Source organism: Agelaius tricolor, unplaced genomic scaffold (assembly GCF_023055355.1).
Source record: "Agelaius tricolor isolate 1412-34295 unplaced genomic scaffold, bAgeTri1.0.p SCAF_10, whole genome shotgun sequence".
NCBI classification, from domain to species: domain Eukaryota; kingdom Metazoa; phylum Chordata; class Aves; order Passeriformes; family Icteridae; genus Agelaius; species Agelaius tricolor.
In genome coordinates, this window is record NW_027269270.1 from 12,576,897 (window position 1) to 12,597,675 (window position 20,779).

The window sequence follows — 20,779 nt, forward strand, 5'->3', positions numbered from 1 at the left end:
CTTCTCTCAGACCACTGCCCAATAAAATTCCGTTTGGTATTTGTAAAGTTTGTGGGTTTTTTTCTATTCCATTACTTTTGAAATGTCAACAATAATTCTGTTTTGGGATGAAAGGGAATTCTGAAATGTTAAGCCTGATATTTGTTCATGTGTGTGCAGCAGAGGCAGAGCACTCAAAATTTTCTTTTGTTGGACATTATTTATGGAAAGCATTTTAATAATAAGATCCTGTAGCATAGTTGGAAACATTCTTTCACAGCTGTTGATGTTTTAATTCAACATGGGAAAGAGAAACCAGAAAAAACATTTCAGCCACAGGGTTTATATTTTTATAAAATTAAAATACCGTTTAAAGCTGACAGCATGTTTACATCTGGATCCTGTATGATAGCAATTGATACATTTAATCTGGCATGTGGCATAAAACAGGATTAGATAAGGTTTTCTTCTTAGCCATGTTTCTCTTGTGCAAAAGAATATTTATAACAGTGTTCCCAACAAATCACATCTCAGTGCTGGATACTGTGTTGAAATGCATTGTGCATCAGCAGTATTTTCCAAAGGTTAGGTCCCTGTGATTTGTGCTAATTAGCAATGAATTGACTCTGGAGTAGATGACATGCACAGGAGCATGGAGGTTTGAGTTCAAAAGCCCAAACTGACCAGGTCATTCCCCAAATTAGCTGGTGTGAATGCATCTGAAAAAATAGGCTGGAACAGGACCTCACATAAAATTTGATCATTTGGAGCTAGATTATTCAGAATTGAGAAAAAAATACATACTAATGTGAACATTGGGAAAGACTGTACTTGAAATTCTAGGCAAGGGACCTGGTGCTACTTATTATTTGATGTTTGTTATCCAAATGACTTAATCTTCAAGTCCTCTCAGAATCTGAAACTGTACTGACTTCTATTTGCACAGCCCTTAATGTGCTCATTTCTGCATGCTTCCCTTCCCACCTCCTCAGCTCCTGCAGTGCTATTCTTCCCAAAGGGAACACACAGGTCCTGAGCATGAATTTTTTTGTGAGAGCCTAACTAATTTGGAATTATGCATTCAGAGGAAAGCTTCTCCCTCATATCCTGGTGCTGAGCATCTCTGAGTATGTCACTACAGTAGCTGGCACTTTGTGCTGGGGGCTGGAGTTCCTGGCACTGTGGTCCCCTGACAAATAGGAAACAAAAATAGTGAAATGTGAACCAAGGGTAGCTGCAGTGTGTATTACTGATCACTGTCCACTGGAACTCACTATCCAGTACCTAGAAGTGATGAGTGAGGGGAATGGACGCTGAATATATTTTCCAATCCACAGTGAACAAGAGTGAGAAATCATGCCTTTTCATGTGTTGCAGGTACACATTCAAATCCACTTTTAGGTAATAGTGGCATATATGGAGCTAAAATAGGTTGGGAGACTATGCTGCTAGTTTTTTTCTAGGCTACAGGTATAAAAAAAAGGCAATATTTGATGCTGTGAAAAAATATGCAACTCACAGCCTAGAAAAAAATGCAGCTGTGTTTTTATATGTCTACTAAAGACTGGAAAGAAAAAGGCACTTTTCTGGAGCTATTAGTAAGCCCTGCTGACATTACTCTGTCTGAATAAGAACAAATAAATATCATTAATATAGAAATAATGAAATAAAACAGGATTTGTATTTGAAGAGAAAGACAACTTATTTCACCATGTATCTTGAGTCCATTTATAAGTCATGAAGTCTGAATGAGAGAGCTAAAGCACCACAGACGGTATTAAATAAGGCCTTAGAAAGGCCTGCTCTAGCATGTGCCTCTCCATCATGAGACAGAAGCATTCAGTAGAGAGGAAAATTGACCTACAGGAGATAATGGACTTATCTGTTAAAGGAGTGGAGATAATGTAATGTTTAATACGACATTCCTGATAACCAATCAGGAAGATCTACCTGTGCCAGATTTCCAAGGTTATTTGTAATTGAATGCAACTGAATATCACTAGAAAGCAATGTGAAAGGAAAGAATAACCACAGTTTGATAGGAGCAGAGCACTTTCAAATCTGAAGATAGGGTCCCCATCTTGAACAGCTTAAAGGCCCCAGTTTAGGACTGATTTATATTTAAGCAAGCAGTTAAGCACTCAGCAGGAAGAGGGCAGCTCACTTTGCTAAGAAGAGCAGATACTTTCCTACCCATCCTGTGTCCCTGCCCCTGCTCACAGCTATGCAGTCTCACCCATTTTCACCCAGCTGTAGCACATATCTGACTCCACACTGAGCTGATGTAATGTAAGGCAGCTGCACAAAACTACATCTTTTTTCCCCATGTTCCCTGTTTGCTGGTTTAATGAGTTGGGTTGGCCTGTCATTCATTTGTCAGCTGCTAGAGGGGCTGGAAATTGCAGTTCTCAGTGGGTACAATCCTTAGTCCTCAGTGCATGGTAGTAGCCTCTGAATGTGTGGGGCAGAGTGGGGCTGGCAGGGCTTCCTATCATGATTCAACACTGTGATGCCTGACATATGTGGAATGATTGCTTCTTCATTTAGTGTAGGCTCAAATCCCCCACATCTGCAGCAGTGCAGTGTCTGTTGGGTTTGGTGCAGCTGGTGTAGGGCCAAGAGAAAAATTTGGATGGTGATGTTCAAATCTTTCATGGAAGACATCTGGGCTATTCACTGCACATACGTGTAAAGTCAAACACTTATTTTTTCTGTTCTTACCACTTTTTTTTCTCCCTATTTTCAGCTAAGGTGGAGGTCTTGCAGAAAAAGAACATTAATTTCTTAATGCTGAAGGTATTTAAAAAGATGTATAGGGCAAGCAAAGTGCCAGTAAGTGGTGTGTAAACATTTAGGGATGATGACTTAACTGCGCTATTGATTCTTATTTATTTTATTTTTCAAAATATTCTTGGTTTCTGGAGCAAAATGAAAGCATATTTTGGGCACTACTACAGGGTAGCTCTGCAAAAATAACATTTTGTCTGCAACAAGTCGAGCTGTCGTACTTCTCTTTTTCATTTACAGGTACTTTCTGTGGCCACTCAATCTTAGACTTCCAGTCTTCCCATAATTTCTTAATTTATTAAACAAAGATTGCAATAATCCAACAGTTTCAGAATCAGCTTTATCCCTAGCCCTTGTCCTTTATCCCTAACCCTAGTCTCAGGCTGAGCCTGAGACACCTGGGCAGGGACCAGAGGATAAGCTCATGCAGAGACCAGTCTTGGGGCAGCACGGCCTCTCCCTTGGTGGCCTCCATCCTACAGTTCTCCAACCCAGGGCCAGGCTTTGTCTGCCTCCCAACCCCATCCCTGACCCTCATGGGATGAGAGCAATAAAAGCCCAGTGGGACCGCAACTGTCTCAGCAGGTGGCAGGATGGAAGCCAGGATGGGGAAATCTGCACCTTGCTGTCCATGTCCTTTGTCTCACAGTTGAATGACCACCCCTTCCCCTAGGAGGAAGATGAGTAGAGCTGTCCATCTGTCAATTTGTCACTAGTCAGGTCCAGCTCCAGAATGTGTTTTATTTTCTTCGCTCCCACTGTCTTGCTCCTCTTACTCACATAAAAGTTCTTTAGACTAGTCCAAGCTTTTGGGTTTTATTCAGTTGGGCTTTATTTCTGCCCTTTGCATTGTGTTGGATTTTTGTAGCCACAGTCGAGGCTGAGCTGGCCCTCAGTTCTGGGCCCTCTGAGGAGCACAGACTCCCATGCTGAGCAGAGCTGGCTCCTTGCCACCTGCTCCTGTGATAGAGGATGGGTGTCAGAACAAAGCTGGCGGCATGAATTGGCATGATGAGGTGAGAAAGTAGGGTGCACTGTGCTCCAGCTGATGCTTGCCAATGTAATTGCCCTTCAGGCAATAATTCTTGCCAGTGTGATGTCCTCCAGGGACCTTCTGCATGCCAGCCAGAGCCACTTCTGCTTCCCCATCACTCAGCCGCCGTGACTGTTAACCTTATATTAATTTAAGACTGAAGCGCTACCTTCACGTTAGTATTTCATAATAACAAATTGAAGGAAATTAACTCTTCTTTCAAAATGTTTAAAGTGGGTAGTAAAGAAAACATTAGTGAGGCTTGGAAGGATGGTCTTGGGAGAAAAATCTCGTACTGGTGCATATGCCACGAGGAAGGTGTACTCATCTGGTGCTTGCAGCCTGCTTGGCACTTGCTACAGTAAATTAGTTGATCTTAAACCAGCAGAAGCAGCTCCCAAAGCCTCTTTCCCAATGCATCACTAAAAATGGCTGGGAACGACATAGTCAATTGTACAACAATGAAAGCAAGAGCTACTGTAAATTTAAGGGTGAAAATAACAGGGGGACAAGACCTGAAAAAAGCTAATTCAGTTCTCTCAGTTGACTACAATGAAAAAGTCATTAGTCTTAGATTCCAAGGGACAGTCAGATCCTCACAGTAAAAGTCAGTTCTGGAAGGTGAGAGCAGGTAGTAACCTTGTGGAATTTTAAACTTTCCTGAGTCCGGACTTCATATTTCACACATGTGTGCATCCCAGGACACTGCCAGGACCTCATCCACCATCTCTGAAGAGCTGGGGCTTTAATACCAAAGAACAGCTTGTCAAATTGCTCTCAAATACCTTTTTCATTTGATTCTCATTTTAGAGGTACACAGTTTGGGTAATTGGGAGTGGGGTTGTGGGTGAATCTCATCCCCAGTGGGCTACAGCCGTGAAAAGCAGGTGACCAGCATTGAAGGTAATGAGCCAGGGAGTGCCCAGGGGCATGGACCAATCACCAAAGGGAACAGAGGGCACACAGGTGCAATGCATCAACATGAGGGGCACACAGGTGCAATGCATGAACCATGAGGGTATAAAAGGTTGTGCTGAAGAATGAGAAAGAGCAGATGCTTGAAGCCTTCTGAAGTGTCATGATACTCGGTGTGGGCAAGTGCTTAAAGCCTTCTGAAATTGTATGGTGGTACTCTGTGTATTGTAGCTATCTCAACTGTGATATACACTGGGACATAATTTTGTGAGTGTTTTTATATTACTGTGTGGCAAATGTTCCTTAGCTCTGAATGACTGCCATTATACAAAAAGCTGAGTTGGGTTGCCAAATGCTCTTTCTTTCTTTGAAATGCCTCCTCTAACTGAAAATTTGAAGGTTCCTAAAGTCTAGCCAGCCTTGACAGTAGGTACAAAGTCCAATACCCTAAGGGAGTGGGCAAGAAGTTTTCTCATGTAGTAGCAATTGTCTTATCAGTGTGATAGATGGGGCAGATAGGCCATGCAGTGCCTAGAGTGGAGATATAGTGTCATGAGACCTCCCACAGCACTACTCTGTGCCCAACTTCCATCCTGAATCCTGGCCTGTTTGGAAAAAACCCGGTCATTTTTAACCAGCTTTTCAAGCACTGCTGCTGGCTGTCAAAATTGCTAAATGCTTAAAAGGCCCACAGCCAGGCAGTGCTGGTTCCTCTCAATGCAGTCTGTGGATGTAGCAGTACTTTTGTAGGATTTCCAGCACATTTGCAGACAATACAACACATTCAAACATAAATCTCATCAATTTGCATCAAACATCCTCCTTTGCAGTTTATGGCTATGTAAATGTCTTTAATAAAAACCCTACCACAGGAAATGTCTTAAGACAACTGCTATTTCACAGCTTCACTACAGGTTCTTGATGTAAGTTAATAAAGGCAAGCACAATATCTGATGTTTGCAATGGTAATTGCACAGGCCTCACTGTGAATGATGGCTAAATCCGATTGTGCATGACTTCCTTTGCGCAGTGTCTGAATTATAGCGTAGGTTGAAGCCTGAAAAATCAATGGCTGCTATAATCACTCAATTAAAGCCTTTGAAAATCATTAGCAATTTGGTAAATTTAAAATACTTCACCATACGTCATTTTTAAACAGAGAGTGCCAGACCAGCACAACTCCATTTGTTACACTGGGGAACTGCTGCCGGAGGGGTAAACAGGAACAGCGTTAGGCACTATGGCTGAGTAGGCAAGTGTATCACTGGAGCTGAAAGCTGAGAGAGACACAAGTCACCGCTGTGAGCTTTACCTGATTTACCATGTTTAGCCGAGGTTACCCTTCAAGTGGCCAAATACATGCCAAAATCTTGGAAAAGCCTTGCTGGCCTACAGAGCAGTAGTCCCCCTACAAATGCCACAGGTTTGGATGAACTCTGAGCCCGAGCAGCAGAATGGGCTGCAAAGGAGGAAAGGAAGCAGCGCCATCAGAGTCCTTTGTTACTGAGAGAAGACAAGTGGACAGCAAGACCTGGTTTTAGAGTGGGACATATGAATGAATATGGCCGATAAAAAAGAGAAAATAACTTACTGATGCCAGGAGTCTAATATTTAATTTCCTAAACAAAATAGAAACTGAACATGATATTTTATTCCATGTGGACTAAATCTATCCATCTGCAAAGATTTAACTTTGAAAGATAGCTAATAGAGATAGAAAATATCTCTTAACTTGTGTGTTTATTTTCTTTAACAGCTTGCTCTTTGGAAGCAGTGGCATCTAAGTGCAGCTGCACCACTATTCTAAATACGTGGTCCGTCTGTCTGTGGAGAAAGAGACACTCCGAGAGAATGAGCAAGTTGACAGGCACCGGCCAGTGCACCAACGCCTCGTGTTCCCTAGAGCTGTTGGATTTACGTAAGTGCTATTTAACTTTGTGGAGCTAGGCAGATTAATGAACTTGAGAGAGATGCAGTATGGGGCTAGGAGCAGCTACTTCACTTAATCTATTGCAGCTTCTGATTTTAACAATTTTGGGGTAAAAGTACATTTTAAAGCGAATTGTCTGTCCTTAGAGTGCAACGTGCGGTGGCTGTTGAGCAGAACAGGCAGCAATCGCTCCCGCAGGCATCCGTCCCCACGGGCAGGGGAAGCCGCGGGTGTCGCCCTCCTGTACCCAGGGTGCCGGTGCGGGCTCGCAGCCTCTCCCACTGCTCTGCCGGGCGAGGGGAGCCGGGCGCGCAGCTCCCGCACAGGCCGGGACTGCGGGGCTTGCGGCAACGTCCCGGGAGCGCACTCGCGGGCTCCGTCAGCCCGCGGGCTCCGTCAGCCCGCGGCCGAAGGCCCCGGCGCAGGCGGCCGTAACCGGTGCGGCAGCGCCACCTCGCGGCGCCCGACCCGCCCCTACAACTGCGTCTGGGAAAGGCGACTCGAGGGAAAACTTCTCACAGGGTTTGACTCTTTCCCTGGCTCGGTATTTATTTATTTATTTTTTTTCTTCCCACATGGAAAGGTAGGAAATTAGCTGGACTAAACGAGGCCAGCACTGGACTTGTTTTATCCTAACTTTAGTTTTTCTATATGGTTGGATCCAGACACTAGTGTTTTTCATTTAAGAAATGTAATTCAGGTTATTTATGCAGTAAAATATCCAGTGAATCAATGAATGAAGCTTAACTGATGCCTTAATGTTTTTAGTTCTTCATCAAATCCATACTGATGAAAAAAAAGCTATTTGAAAACAGAAACATGTAATAGTGAGTAGAATAAAAATGTCACTTTTCTGTGATGACTTATCGTTCCAGTGAAAGGCAACACATTTGCTTCCCAGTTAACAGGGAAACCTAGGTAGGAGCAGAATAGTATAGGGTGTATTATTATTGCTCCTCAGAACTGACTACAATTTTAAAATTGTCTGTCACTTTAAGTCTACTGCCTATAAATTAGGAACTGTGAGTACTGGTAAACTTTATTTACCAGTGGCATGTGGTCAACAGTCTCTACTTGGTGCAAATTTTCACAAAAGTACACACATTTAAAATGCTGGAATGCATAAACACAACCCTAAACTTCTGCACTTGCACAAAGCTGCCTTCCTGAGTGTAAGAAATGCCGTCACACTCTGCTGTACTTCAGCAGTAGCTTCATTCCCTTCCCATTTTATCACTTCTACATTTGCAGCCCCACTACTGCTGCCTGGCACTGTGAACACATGCTAGGCTGCAGATTTCCAACCCAACTGTATCCTTCAGACAAACATCCAATGGCTGTGTTCAGAGGAATGGTCTCCCACAAGATTTGTGATTCACCCCGTCTACCTATATGATATCCAGAAAACTAATCTCCAGAATGACAGCTCATTCAGCACTCTGGAAATTTACCCACGCTGAGTTCCTCTTTAAATAATGACCTGACATTTGTTCTGTAGAGGGAGACAAAGCCCAGACTGATGAAAATGGTTGGCAGCTGCTTTCATTTGTGCCATTCAGAAGCCAGATGATAATTTGTCCTCAGGGACCCATCACTTCTTGGCAGCCAGACCTGTCCACTGCACTTTGCTATTACTTTTGCTGTTACCTACCACCCCTGGTGCATGTAGCGCACACAGAGTCAATATTCAAAGCAGACTAAGCTAAAATTTACTGCCAAGATTCATGAAGGATTTCATGTTTCTGAGAAGTGGGAGATAAGATCAGATATTAATTTGGTGTTGATAAATATAAAGCAGTAGATATTGGGAAAGACATTTGTTAGATCTACATAAAAGGTTAAATTAGCTATTGCTCAGAAAAGAGATCCCAGCCTCTCTCAACAGTTTAATGAAGGCATTAGCTAAGCATTAAGGGTCAAAGAGGCAAAGCATTCTGAACTAGTAGGCAAACAGACCAAACCAGAAAACACTGTTCCAGATGAACTTTGAGTTCATATTTTGCATGCAGTGTGGAGCTCTCATTCCTTTAAATTAGCTAGAGTGGAATTACAAAATGTACAGACAAGGGTGACCAGGATCTTCAGAGCATCTTCCATATAAACCGAGATTAAATAAATGAGGACTTTCCAACCTGGAAAAAAAGAGGTTACTAGGAGCTGATAATAATAATGACACATAAAAGCATCAATGGGATCCAGGAGAACAAACTTGGAAACACCATATAAATAGATAGGGCCATCCACACCTCAGCTGTGGAAGAGCGATAGCAAGGAGAAGACTCTATGCATTTATATTCATGCATGTGGTCCCACCACATCTTAGATCCCTCTAGATGCAGAGCCTCCCATGAAGGAAGAAGATATATATATATATATATCATACTGTGCCATCCATTCCTTACAGTTTTTATTTTTAAAGATCCCCAAATTGTTGCAAGTATGTTGGATGCCATCTATTCTACCCAGCAACAGAGGAAGTCATAGCTGCCCTCCAGAGACATGCATGCAGAGAGATGGGGAGAGACAAGCTGAAGCAGGCTTCCCTTTTTAAGGATTAAAAAAGGAAAAGCCCCAGTGTGCTGCAAATATTCCAGCCACTATTTTCGAAGTACATGATCTGCTCTCTCCTCTAAGCTGAACACTTGAATGTGTCCAACTCTCACTGCAAGGTCAGGCAGCAGTACAGGCAGCCATGCCCTGCTTCTCCTCTTGGAACCAGTGCTCTCACATAATCCCTCCTGTTGCCCTGGAACCTGTCTGCAGCCACCTTCAGTCAGGAGTGGTTAGTGAAGGAAAAGGAGTGGGAGCTCAGCCTTGGAAGTTACTGTGCAACACAAATGCCAGTGGTGCCACCAAGGAGGAGTCAAAGGGACGCTGTGCATAAAGCAGTGCCAAGTTCTCAAATGCATCTGTTTCCCTGGCTATAGCACAGGCTGCCAAAATACAATGCTGGTTTATGGCTGAATCAAATTGCACTTTAGTCATGCTACTGTCCCTGTCCTCTGCAACTGCTTTAGTCCAGAATTCCTGCACAAGCCTTCCTGCTTTCACATAAATGTACATTGATGATTTTTGCTGAAGAAAATGCAGGCAAGGTGGAATTCACTCTTCAGCCTGGAGTCAGGAATCCTTCCTTTGGTGCTTCTGCAGACAAAACCTCTTTGTAGAAGCTGCTGTGGTCTGCAGCTTTCTCCCCTGCAGCACTGAGGGCACTCAGGCAGGGCCCTGGGGAAGCCACGCAGCCAGGGCTGCCCTGTGGCTCAGAAAGCACCCAGCCACTGCAAAGCTCTTCAGCCCTGCAGCTTTCCTGTCATGGCCCAGGCAGGTGAGAACACCCCTGAGAGGCCACAAATCTGGTTCTCACACATGAAGGTGAAGAAAGGAAGAAGCTTGGTCTCATTTTCAGCAATACCAATGACCAAAAATAAGCTGGTACAGAACAGGAACTGGTGTACCACAAAGCCTGAAAGAGTTTCCTTTTCCCCCAAATGGTAGGAAGGGAGCAGAGCACGAACCAGGTCTGGTGCAGTTGATTTCCTTACCAAGCTGCACAAGCCTGGCCCATGGCTTGGGCTGCCCTGTGGTCTTGTTTTCTATGACTCCCTCCCCTTCCTGGCTATAGACTTGGAGCAATCACTACTCAGCATTGATCAGTGAGACTGTCTCTACATCAGGCACACCACACATCACTGAGGCACCAAGAACATGTTATTGCAGAAACAGCAAGGCTGGTATTTATTAGCCTCTCCATTATATGCAGCATTTTTATTTTTTAAACACTTACATTTACCCATCCCTTCTCATTTGCTCTGAATGTAGCCACCAGCTCAGCTGAAGAGGTGTTTGCCCCTCTCTGTTCCTCAGGTGTGTCACAGGCTGGGACTACTGGTTTCCACACCAGATCTCTTTATGCCAGATCATCATGGAACCCAGTTTGGGCAGCTTCCCAGCCAGATGCATGCATTGCCCATTCAAATCCCAAAGACAACAGAAAAAGAAAAGCCCATCCAAAATGGAGAAGAGGGCATGTGCAGTATCTTCAGTTTTACATGAAAATGTCATTTCAGTTCACTGTTTCCCAAATACAGAGCCCAGTGACTGGTGATAATTTTCTGTTCTATCTTAAAACTGTGAAAGAGTATTAGTGCCTTTCTTTGGTAGTATTCACCCCAGCACAGCCAGGAAGGAAATAGTTTGAAACAACAGATGCTGTTCACAACCAGTGCTTTGGATATATTTCCAGCAGGAGTTTCTTCCCTCCCCATGAAAACAGACACACATTCTCATTTAACAACTAATTGATTTATTTAACAATACAAATTTCTTTCTACTGCATGGTTTAGCAGAGAGAACTTGAGAAACAAAATTAGCTTCTTTTCTTTTTCTTTTAAAGTTTAAATGTTTACACAAAAACAACCTTTACTTCAGTAAATATAAAATTTACACACAAAAAAAATCTACATTAAAAAAGAACAGAATCATGACAAACCAACAGAAAAAAAAAAAAAAAGAGGATGGGAATTCAGTGTAAAGGATCCAATTGCAAGGAAGGCAAGATGGGGCAACACTAACAAGGCATCCCATTTGTACACCTAGGTATCTGAAGCTGTAGGTACGATACAAACCCAAAATACATTAAAATTAGAATTAAAACCTGTATTTTAATAGCAGAATATTTTATGATATAAATATCTGTAAATTCTGTAGGCAACACAGTTAGTGCAAGAACTCCATAGTTTGCTCTCCACTGGAAGGTCACTGGAGTGGTGTAGGAGCACCCTGTGGCCCACGAGTGCACTAATGGTCAGCAGGGAGCAGACTTTAGACGCGCAGCCCGGATGTGATAGCCCCTTGTTTCATTGCCAATCTGTGCTATTTCTCACACATCCAATGACATGACAAGAAATTCTGGTCACCTTCAGCAGTGATTTCCAGCACTTCATCTCCTGGCATTAGTCTGTTACCTGACTTAGGCATATTCACCTGCCAGATCCTGTTTCTCATTCCCTTTTGCACTTTTTAACCTGAACTCTAAAGCTATCTTGTAGCTACCAAGAGAGATTGGCTTCTAGGTTGAGATATTTGGGATACACAGTTCTTCAAGCCACCTTCAGGCATCTGTAGAAATATTTAAAGTAGGGTGGACAATTCATGGTCAAAGGTTACGTGATACAAAAACCAGGGACTTGTATAGTAATGGTTAATTTTAGATCTAAATCTTTAGTATCTTTTGTTTTGATTTAATATTTAAACTTAACATTCAGCTTTCATATATTAAATGAGCAGAGCATCTTATGGATGGAAGTGCTATGTTATCTTCAAAAACACCAGGTAGTAAGGGAGACTGTAAAATTTAAAATTAAGTGTAATTTTAAAATCATTTAAAGGAATCAAGTGTATTTTTTTATAATCCATACTGTGACTGGCAAACTATAAAAGCTTAAATTATAAAACTATTAGTGACTCTACCTTTTAAACTGTATGTACTATAAAGCTGTATTTTTGTACTTACAGATGTTACAAAATTTCCAAGGCAGGAAGTGAAGGGGGGGAAAAGGTAGTCTAAAACACTTTTACAGATTTCATTTTTACTAAGAAAGGTTATTTCCCCCACAACTGTTTTTATGTCATATAAATCTGATGAAATTCATTGTACTCCTCTCTTTTCTGGGTAGACGATACAGTGTTCAATCATGCTTTGGAAGACCTTTTTCAATGGATAACTCAGTTCTCTAGGTCAGCAAGTCCAACTTGCTTTACTCAGAAAAAAAAAGCACCAGACTATCTCTAACTTGGCCATCCTCCTGCAAAAACCTTTGTAGCAAGACTGAAGCAGCCTCTTCTGAGAGCAGGACTGGCCCTGAAGCAACCAGCTACATAAACTTCTGGAGTAAGCATATGAAATGTGATCACTTCAACTTGAGAAAGAGCTGAAAAGTATTAAATTTCAGAAAATTTTAGAAATTTCACTTGTTCTGTTAAAAACAAAACAGGGAAAACTTAATCCACAGGTGTGCATTAAATATTTAAGAGCAAGCCTCTGCTTATGCATATTAATTTAAAAATTATCCACAGGGATCTGTGATACATTGGCCTTGCCTTGTTACTATAACTAAATTTATTAAAATATTAATTTAAAATAGGAAAACAAAGAAACTACTCCTTGGGGAACATGTTTATTGTGTTTGAGATGATACACTGGGTGCTCTCTGAGCTACAAAGGGAAAAAGGAAATCCTTTCATTACAAACTGACAAAGGTAAAAGTTAAAACAGTTTTCACAACAGCATGTACCACATATTGGAAATAGATCTGGGTTTAATACAAATGACATAATTCCTAGTAATCTACAGCTACCTTTAATAACTTCATACAGATAATGAATTAGGCTAAAATGCACTATAATATTTGGTTGACTTCAGGAACAGTATCCTTAGTACATCACAAAATACATTTTGATATCCCAAAGAAGCAAGACTTGCAAGTAGGCATTTTAAACATAACTAATCTACAGCTACAAACTTCTACTCTTGATAGCATTTACCTTTTTGGGGGGGCAGTATCCCAGTCTTCAAAAGGATAAAAGCAGAGTAGAATCAGTATAACATATACACAGAAGTCCGTATTGTAAAGGCTATAAAGATTTGTTGCACACTGCAAAGTTGCCTTCTGCACCTTCACACTGCACAAGTAGTTTGTCATTTATGTTGCATATCTCTTGGTCCACTGTCTGGCTATCCTGTCATGTTCTGCTCTGTTGGTCAGGTACTGAGTGGCTATGCTTCCAACCAGAGGGTCAGCTGCAAAAGGCAGGGGAAAATGCATCAGAATCCATCCCATGAGTAACAGAAATCCCCAAGTTAAAACATACTTTAAAACACATAATCCATTCCAAAATATAGTTTAGACCAGAATTATAGTGGAGCTCTCATCATATAAGACATTTCCAAGAAAGCACACATGAACAAAGCACAACAAGCAGAAAAAGAGGACCGAAAAATCTGCTGTGGTTATCTGCATATGAATGAATCTTGCCTCAGGCAGGTGCCCTGCTTTCAGCCCTTTGCCTGCAGGACACATTCAACAGCTGCCCAGCACCTTCCTGTCAGGGAGGTGCACAGGACTAGTGGAAGTTAGAGCATTTGGGCTGCAGGACACACCGAGGGGAACCCTTCAGGAGCCATCAAGCCTTTGTACCTAAGAGGCTGATCCATTTCTCCCTAACTGTGACCACTTTCTGTAAATGAACGGTCCCTTAGCACGATTGCTCAGTTCCTGCCCTGACCGCAGGCAATTAGCATCCACTGCCTAATGACACTGGTCACGCATTGCTGCTGAGAATCTGTACTGCTTCCATGGAGCTCCTCCCCTCCCCACAGGATCAAGGAAGCCTCTTTGAAATAGGGAGAGTTCTCTCTGAACATCACCTCCCTCACATTTGCAAGATTAAGCCTTTCAACTGCTGTCTTAAGAGACTTCCTGCAACCTCTTCCAACATGCAGGATTTATAACTCAGGAGAATGTTGCTCCTTTCCTGGACTGAACACTCCTTTGCTGGAGTGTTCCAACATGCAGGATTTATAACTCAGGAGAATGTTGCTCCTTTCCTGGACTGAACACTCCTTTGCTGGACCTCCTTCAATACAGACCTCGAATGACATCAGCTTATTTTCTCCATCATATCTTGGAAAAAAAAGGACTTAGTGCTATTTACTTTCTGTTGTGTCACAGGAGTGAAAAACACCATTAAAAGAGGGATCTAATATGGAGAGCTTCACCACAAATTAAAAAAATATTAAATTTTATTTAATCTTCATGCAATCAAATATACAAATTACATTCCATGGCAACTAAGTCAAACGACCGAGAGTCTCTCAATGAACTGTCAGCTCCTCACCTGGGTTGCAGTCTGTCAGAAGTGAACAAATAGACAGCAGAACCTTTGAAATAGTCAAAGCAGGGCTCCAGTTGTCTTTCAGGATATCCAGACAGATGACTCCCTGACTGTTGATGTTGCAGTGATAAATTCTGGTGCGGAAAGTAACCTGAAATCACATCATAAGAGACACAAAGAGTCATTCAGTGCTGCCCAGATATGGTGCCCCTTGGCTCTGAGCAGCCTGGGGGACTCCCAGCTCTGCAGAGCTTCTGCAGACACAGCTCCTCTCTGCTTGGCTTCCAAACCACAATTGTTTAACAGAAGAGTGACTATTTTCTGAAGCCAGGGCTGCCTTTAACAAATCTACCATGATGAGATTAGGGGCATAAAACTGCTTTCACACAAGCTCTCTGCATGGTACCCACAAAAACAAGGACCTACTTTGTAGTATGGTAGCTATTTAATGAACATACCACATGTCAGGAACATTCTAATCACAAATGTAACTTTACTGTAGTTTCTGAAGGTGAGGAAGTACACAGAATTTGTCTGCATGTGCAGTATTAGTTGATCTTTTTCTTTCTTTCAAATGCCTAAATACAAACCATGAAAATTAGTCTTGTTAAATTAACAATGAAATCTTTGTCCTTACCCTTCATTAGGCAGAATATAATATACAGCCAAAACAATGCTATTACACTCACTAAATCCATCCTTAAATTATTTCAGACTAATATTGATAGAGCATGTGAACCTTCTGCACAAATAAGAAGTGAGAGACATGTAACTGCTTTTTATATGTAACTGCTTCAACACAAAGCACAAGAATATATGGACATTTTTCTTTTTCATACTGACTGGGGGGGGGAGGGAGTAGAATCCACAATGTACCCTGAAAATTTAAAAGCTATCATGATCTAAAAAAACCTACAAGATTTGAATGAGGAATTTGTCTAAAACTGTGCATCACTTCAGTATAACATTCTTAATTCAGAACATATTAAATGCTGTGGGTTAAAGAGAAGTGTGAAATACAAAATGTATATTCTTTATATTGTATTCATCCTGGGAATGAAAAAAGATATTAGATCTGTAGTAACATAGTTATAGCCACCAAAGATGTAAGTCATAGAATGTTGTGTGGTAAAAGATATTTAGTTATGAGAGTTTTGCAGTGTCTTTTCTGGTGACTTGGTCAAGAGTTGTTATTTGGCAGTAAGGGAGGGGAAAAGGGAATGACCTTTAAATTCTTTCATATCCATTAATAAATTACAATTTATTAGGTGTCCACAGTATTTCTGAGCAAGGAATTGACATTTTAATTTAAGGTGAATTTAATTTAATAAAAAGAGCTTTTGCTCAGAAACATTATCAAACAAGATTGCTGATTTTAGCAGTAGTAAATAGACATTTTAAAATAATTGAAATTCATCACACTAATTTACCCAATTTTAAGTCACAATATAATGCTCCAGTTTCCTATGTGAACTTATTTTAGCTTTTCCTCATTTTTTAAAAAAATTACTGATAATATTTAATATGGAATCTGGCTTATAACAGGAAAGACTATTATACATATATTTGAGTAGCTAGAATGAGAAGAAGGAAACATAAGTCTTGTGTTGTCTTCTACTAGAACTAAAATTTCTTGAATCTTACCTGATTGATCAGAATTATCATCTCATTTATCACTTGGTGAAGTTTGGAAATCAGTACTGACTGTGGTAATCAAGAGGTAAATTAGATGGGATTTTTCTGAGACTGCAAGCCAAGATTTTGGACCTTGTAGTTTTCAAGAGACCATAAACAGATTTGATATTCAGAAAGTGATGTGCAGTCACTTGGCTTGCTGTATTCTTCTCACATGAAAAAATGATAAGCACAATAAAAACCTTACCCTTACCTTTGGTGGCTTGAATGGATAGTCAGAAGAAAATGTGATATCCAGGAAGAAAACGCCTCCTTCATATACAGAACCTGGAGGTCCAAGTATAGTAGATCTCCATTCATAAATGTTATCTCCTTTAGGACCGGCACTGTGTAAAGAAAAAAGGGGAGAGGAAAAGAAAGAGTCAGATGTACCCTTGAGAGAGGCATTTTATGGATTTCCTTCACATTCATTTTATTGAATAGAAACCTTTTGATTATTTTTAACACCTGCCCAATTTCCAGCTGATTTCAGTGGGCTAGATGTTTTAAACTGGCACAAAAGCTGGGTACTCTGCTGTCCCTTTGGAGAGACAGCAATGAAATAGAATGACCATGCACTACTGGTTTTTCACTGTCCAAAACATATCCCCAGATCTACTTTCTTGAGTATGCCATTGCTCTGAGCTTCCACATCACCCTTTCATCACCTTTTCTACACCACCTGTTCAATGCCATCATATTCGTACACAAAAGGAGTTTTACATCTTGACCACATTCGTCTTCTCCAAGCTTTTAGCAGATCACACCTTCATAAAAAATGTGGCTTTCAAGTATATTGATACACACTTATTGCTACTTGTTTCATAGGCTAGAGTGAAATGTTACACGCTTGGGCAGCAAAACTAGGGAAGGGCTAGAGAATCAAGTAACAAGGAATTGAGCTTCTTGCAGCAGTCGTTCCAAATAACTGTTTCTTCAGGATATATCTGTGTTATGCCTCTGGGCAATCGGCAATGAGACAACGGGCCAAAAATATTTTATTTTAAGAATGCATTTCTCACTAGGGAAAGGGTTACTGCATAATTATTATTAAAGTAAAGGTTTGGAAGAATGGATAATGATCCAGCATTTTCTCAACTTCTGAGCTGTCACTAATGCTATTATCACACAGTAACCATCTAACCTCCTCACAAAAAACCAAACAATAAACCCCTCCCCCTTGCCCCCCCAAAGGAACAACCACCAAAAAAAAAATCTTTAGCAAGCCTGGATAAAAATTAACCTAACCTTCCACAAAGGTCCTGAACCCACCCTGCTGAGAGCCAAACTTACTGAACTGACTGCTATGGAGAGCAACAGCACTGAACTCATGCAGACACAATGGCTTGATCACATCTATGCAGATAAGCCAATAACACAGCACTGTGAAAGATCCTTTCAGTTTTCCCCACCTGGGCAGTTTCCCAAGCACCACCTCCATTTCCCAGCCATGCTGAAGCAGCCCCATCCTCCTCCCTCTGTGGTGCCCAGGATCAGGCCCTGAGGACTGTCACACGTGAATTGCACATGAAGCGAGCGACAGGGCATGGCACCACACTGGAGTCTGGGAATTTGTGGTTTCTGGAACTGCTAGACACACAGAGGAAACTCCCAACAAATAAAAGGCTCTTCCTATGCCATGCCACCCCATGTATTTGTCATACATATGTTTGCAGTCTGTAACACAACATGTTGGACATCCATCCTTACTATGTAGTCAAACATGGAGACACTCATTAGAGACAAGGAATATGAGCAGTCTGCACTATAGATCTGCAATCCCCCCCCCCCCCCAACAAATTTAGCTATTTTTACATTAAGATCATGTTTGAAGGAAAAAAATGCTAATTTTGATTATGAATTCACTTTCAATTCATAATTTTCCAAGATGCTTTTTATCTTGTAGACATTTCATGTGCCAAATGTTGCAGTTCTTTCATAAACAGGACAAAATAATCATGGAATTTGGATGACATCCTATTTAATTAAAAACAAAAAATATTTTATGAAGCTGTAGCTATTTTCCTGTTGCCAAAATGAAAGTAGATAACAATAGAATGCTGGCCTCCAGAGCACAGCTTGGGGAAAAAAAACCCCTACAGGTGCTGTCAAAAATAAAGTTTGGGTCTAAAATCTTTCTTTCTATTTGCAATGCATACATAAAAGTGGAAGGAAAATACTAGATACATTTTAAGGAAAAAAAAAGGGAAAAAAGGGAAATCTAGAAGCAAACAGGTCCATTCTTGGTAAAGCAATGAACCATTTGTACCTTCAGTCACTCCAGAAGATAATTTTATTCACACTCCCTAAAAACCAATTAGTGTAAGAACTGAAAATATTGGGGCAGTAATGACAACATTTAAAACCCACACAGGGCACTGAAATGTTTCAATTAATTCTGGACATTCATCAAGCTTACAGCTAATTAGTATTGTGCTTGAAAACCAAATTTCTGTGGAGCAAATCAATTTCAGCATAAGATGTCCTAATGACTGCTTTATAGTTTAATGCAGAGGTTAGTGCTCTTGCCCTGCATGTCAGGTACCTTTCTTTCATACACCCCCAACAGCTGGATGCATTTCAATCAAATTAATGAAATGGATGGATCAAATCAGTGACATGTTCCAGCCCAATGAATCAGTCACGATTAAGTGCAGCACCAGTCCAGGGTCAAACTCTCTGATAATCACTTAGCAAATCAGAACCAGGGCATCCATAAGCTGGTAGCCACAAAACACAAAATCTTGATGGAGAAACAGGTCTGAATGACAACTTCAGTGCTTTGGCTACAGAGCATACAAGTGCAGGCCATTGCTAACAGCCTGCTATCCTCCTAAATTAGCTTCAGAACATTACAAATTCAGTAAAGGCACCAATACTTAATTCTCAATTAAAAATCCACTTGATTATTTTTTTTTATAATATGGGCTAAAAAAATCTCAGACAAAATAACAAAGCAATTTAATTGAAATGACAAAATATTATTTGCAGAATTAGGGAGGTTTACTTCGTACATTAAAGATGGATTGCTTTTTAAAAATAAATTAGAGTTAACTGGCTGCATCTGCTTCCTAAGCAAATATTCATTATGCCACTTCACTGAGGGATATATACCTGATTCAGATAAGACAAAGGATTTATGACCATGCTGTAGCCAAGCTAGTCCACAGAACAGATTAAATTTACAAGTGTGACTTCAGATGGTAAATTTGAGAAGACATGAGGTTAAACTTGAGGGGCCCATGGGTTCACAGCAGGTCTGTCAAACCTAACTCTGCTGAACTCTGGCTCTCAAGTTTCCCAAACACGAAGGACAGCTTTTCCAGAAGAGTGTTAAGAGCATTCATGTGGATGCAGCAGCATTCACACCAGCAAGAAGCCTGTTAGACTCCCAATGCAGTGGTCACAGAAATCCAAGTTCAGCTTTTGTTACAATTTATTAAATCAAAATGCATTGAAGCTGTCCATATGGAACGAAATGCAGGACAAGAAACTAGGACAAGAAACTTCCAATCTACAATGATGCTGGTAGCATTTTGCTTTCTGCACTTACTAAATGCACTGCTATCAACAGCTCTCCTCTAAAACACAAGATTTTAAGTTTGGCAGCAGAATGCAACTTCATAGTCCTGAGACTGTGCTGAGGAGAAAAAGGATGAAGGAAAATGTAATTTGGGTAAATTTGATGATAAATCTGTGTTATGCTTTATTATGATATAGAATATGAGTCTGCAACAGCATATAGCAAATTGGGGGGTAGGTGTGCTTGTTTTTGGAAGCTTCCAACAGTGAAGTGTGTCTGACTCTAAAAGCCTTATGAGAAATGTGATTGGTATTACAGAACTAAAGGTACTGGTCTACACCTCAAAAAAAACCACTGGGGGTGTCTACACAGCACAAGTTTAAGTGGTGGAATATTTTCTCATGTTCTCCTCTTAAAGGCACCACGCTCAGGTGTGATACCCAAGCTGGCAGAATCATAGAACTGTAAAGGCTGGAAAAGATCTCTACTCATTATTATCAAGGCAGCAGCTAACAAACCAAATGGGGCACCTGGGGTGAGAATTACATAAGGAAAGACCTCCCTCCATCCTTCCCAAACATTCATTTCAAATTGAGATTCAGCCAGAGTAAAACCCTTGGAAGTTCTTCACAGACTGCTCAGCCACAACTCTGTCACTATGTAATTTTTACAGCAGTGTAAGTGAAGTCAGTGCTTTAAGAAAGGGATAAGATATCTCTTTTGATTTTTCTTATTTCAACTGGAGGTAGTAAGTAAAGAAAGAAAAACGGCCTCAGGCATGTTCCACAACCTTGTGCTTGAAAAATCCACTTCATAATGCTACAGTATAGTGAAGCTCTGTGAAATCTTCAACCAGCTTTGGAAATTGACTTTTACAAATCCTTCTGGAAGAAAGGCACTCAGGATGTTACCAGCACAAAAGGCTGTGTTTTGGACACCACTGTCTCCAATAAAGCTGTTGAATTATCTAGTTCAGTGTGACACCACAAGATACTAAAGGGGCTGTGACAGATCCCACCAGCATATACAATTCAAGTAAATGTAC

At 41.0% G+C, this 20,779-nt stretch overlaps 1 protein-coding gene across 1 annotated transcript in view; it reads right to left on the reverse strand.

The window, feature by feature from the left end:
- Positions 1 to 10,924: 10,924 nt before the first annotated feature.
- Positions 10,925 to 20,779, reverse strand: part of UBE2E3 (ubiquitin conjugating enzyme E2 E3) — a 56,185-nt gene continuing 46,330 nt past the window's right edge. Inside the window, exons 4-6 of the mRNA XM_071434811.1 lie at positions 16,426 to 16,558; positions 14,541 to 14,688; positions 10,925 to 13,443 (exon numbers count right to left, since the gene is read on the reverse strand). Coding sequence (XP_071290912.1) covers positions 13,346 to 13,443; positions 14,541 to 14,688; positions 16,426 to 16,558 — 379 coding nt within the window. The 3' untranslated portion in view covers positions 10,925 to 13,345. The remainder of the gene's footprint in view (positions 13,444 to 14,540; positions 14,689 to 16,425; positions 16,559 to 20,779) is intronic.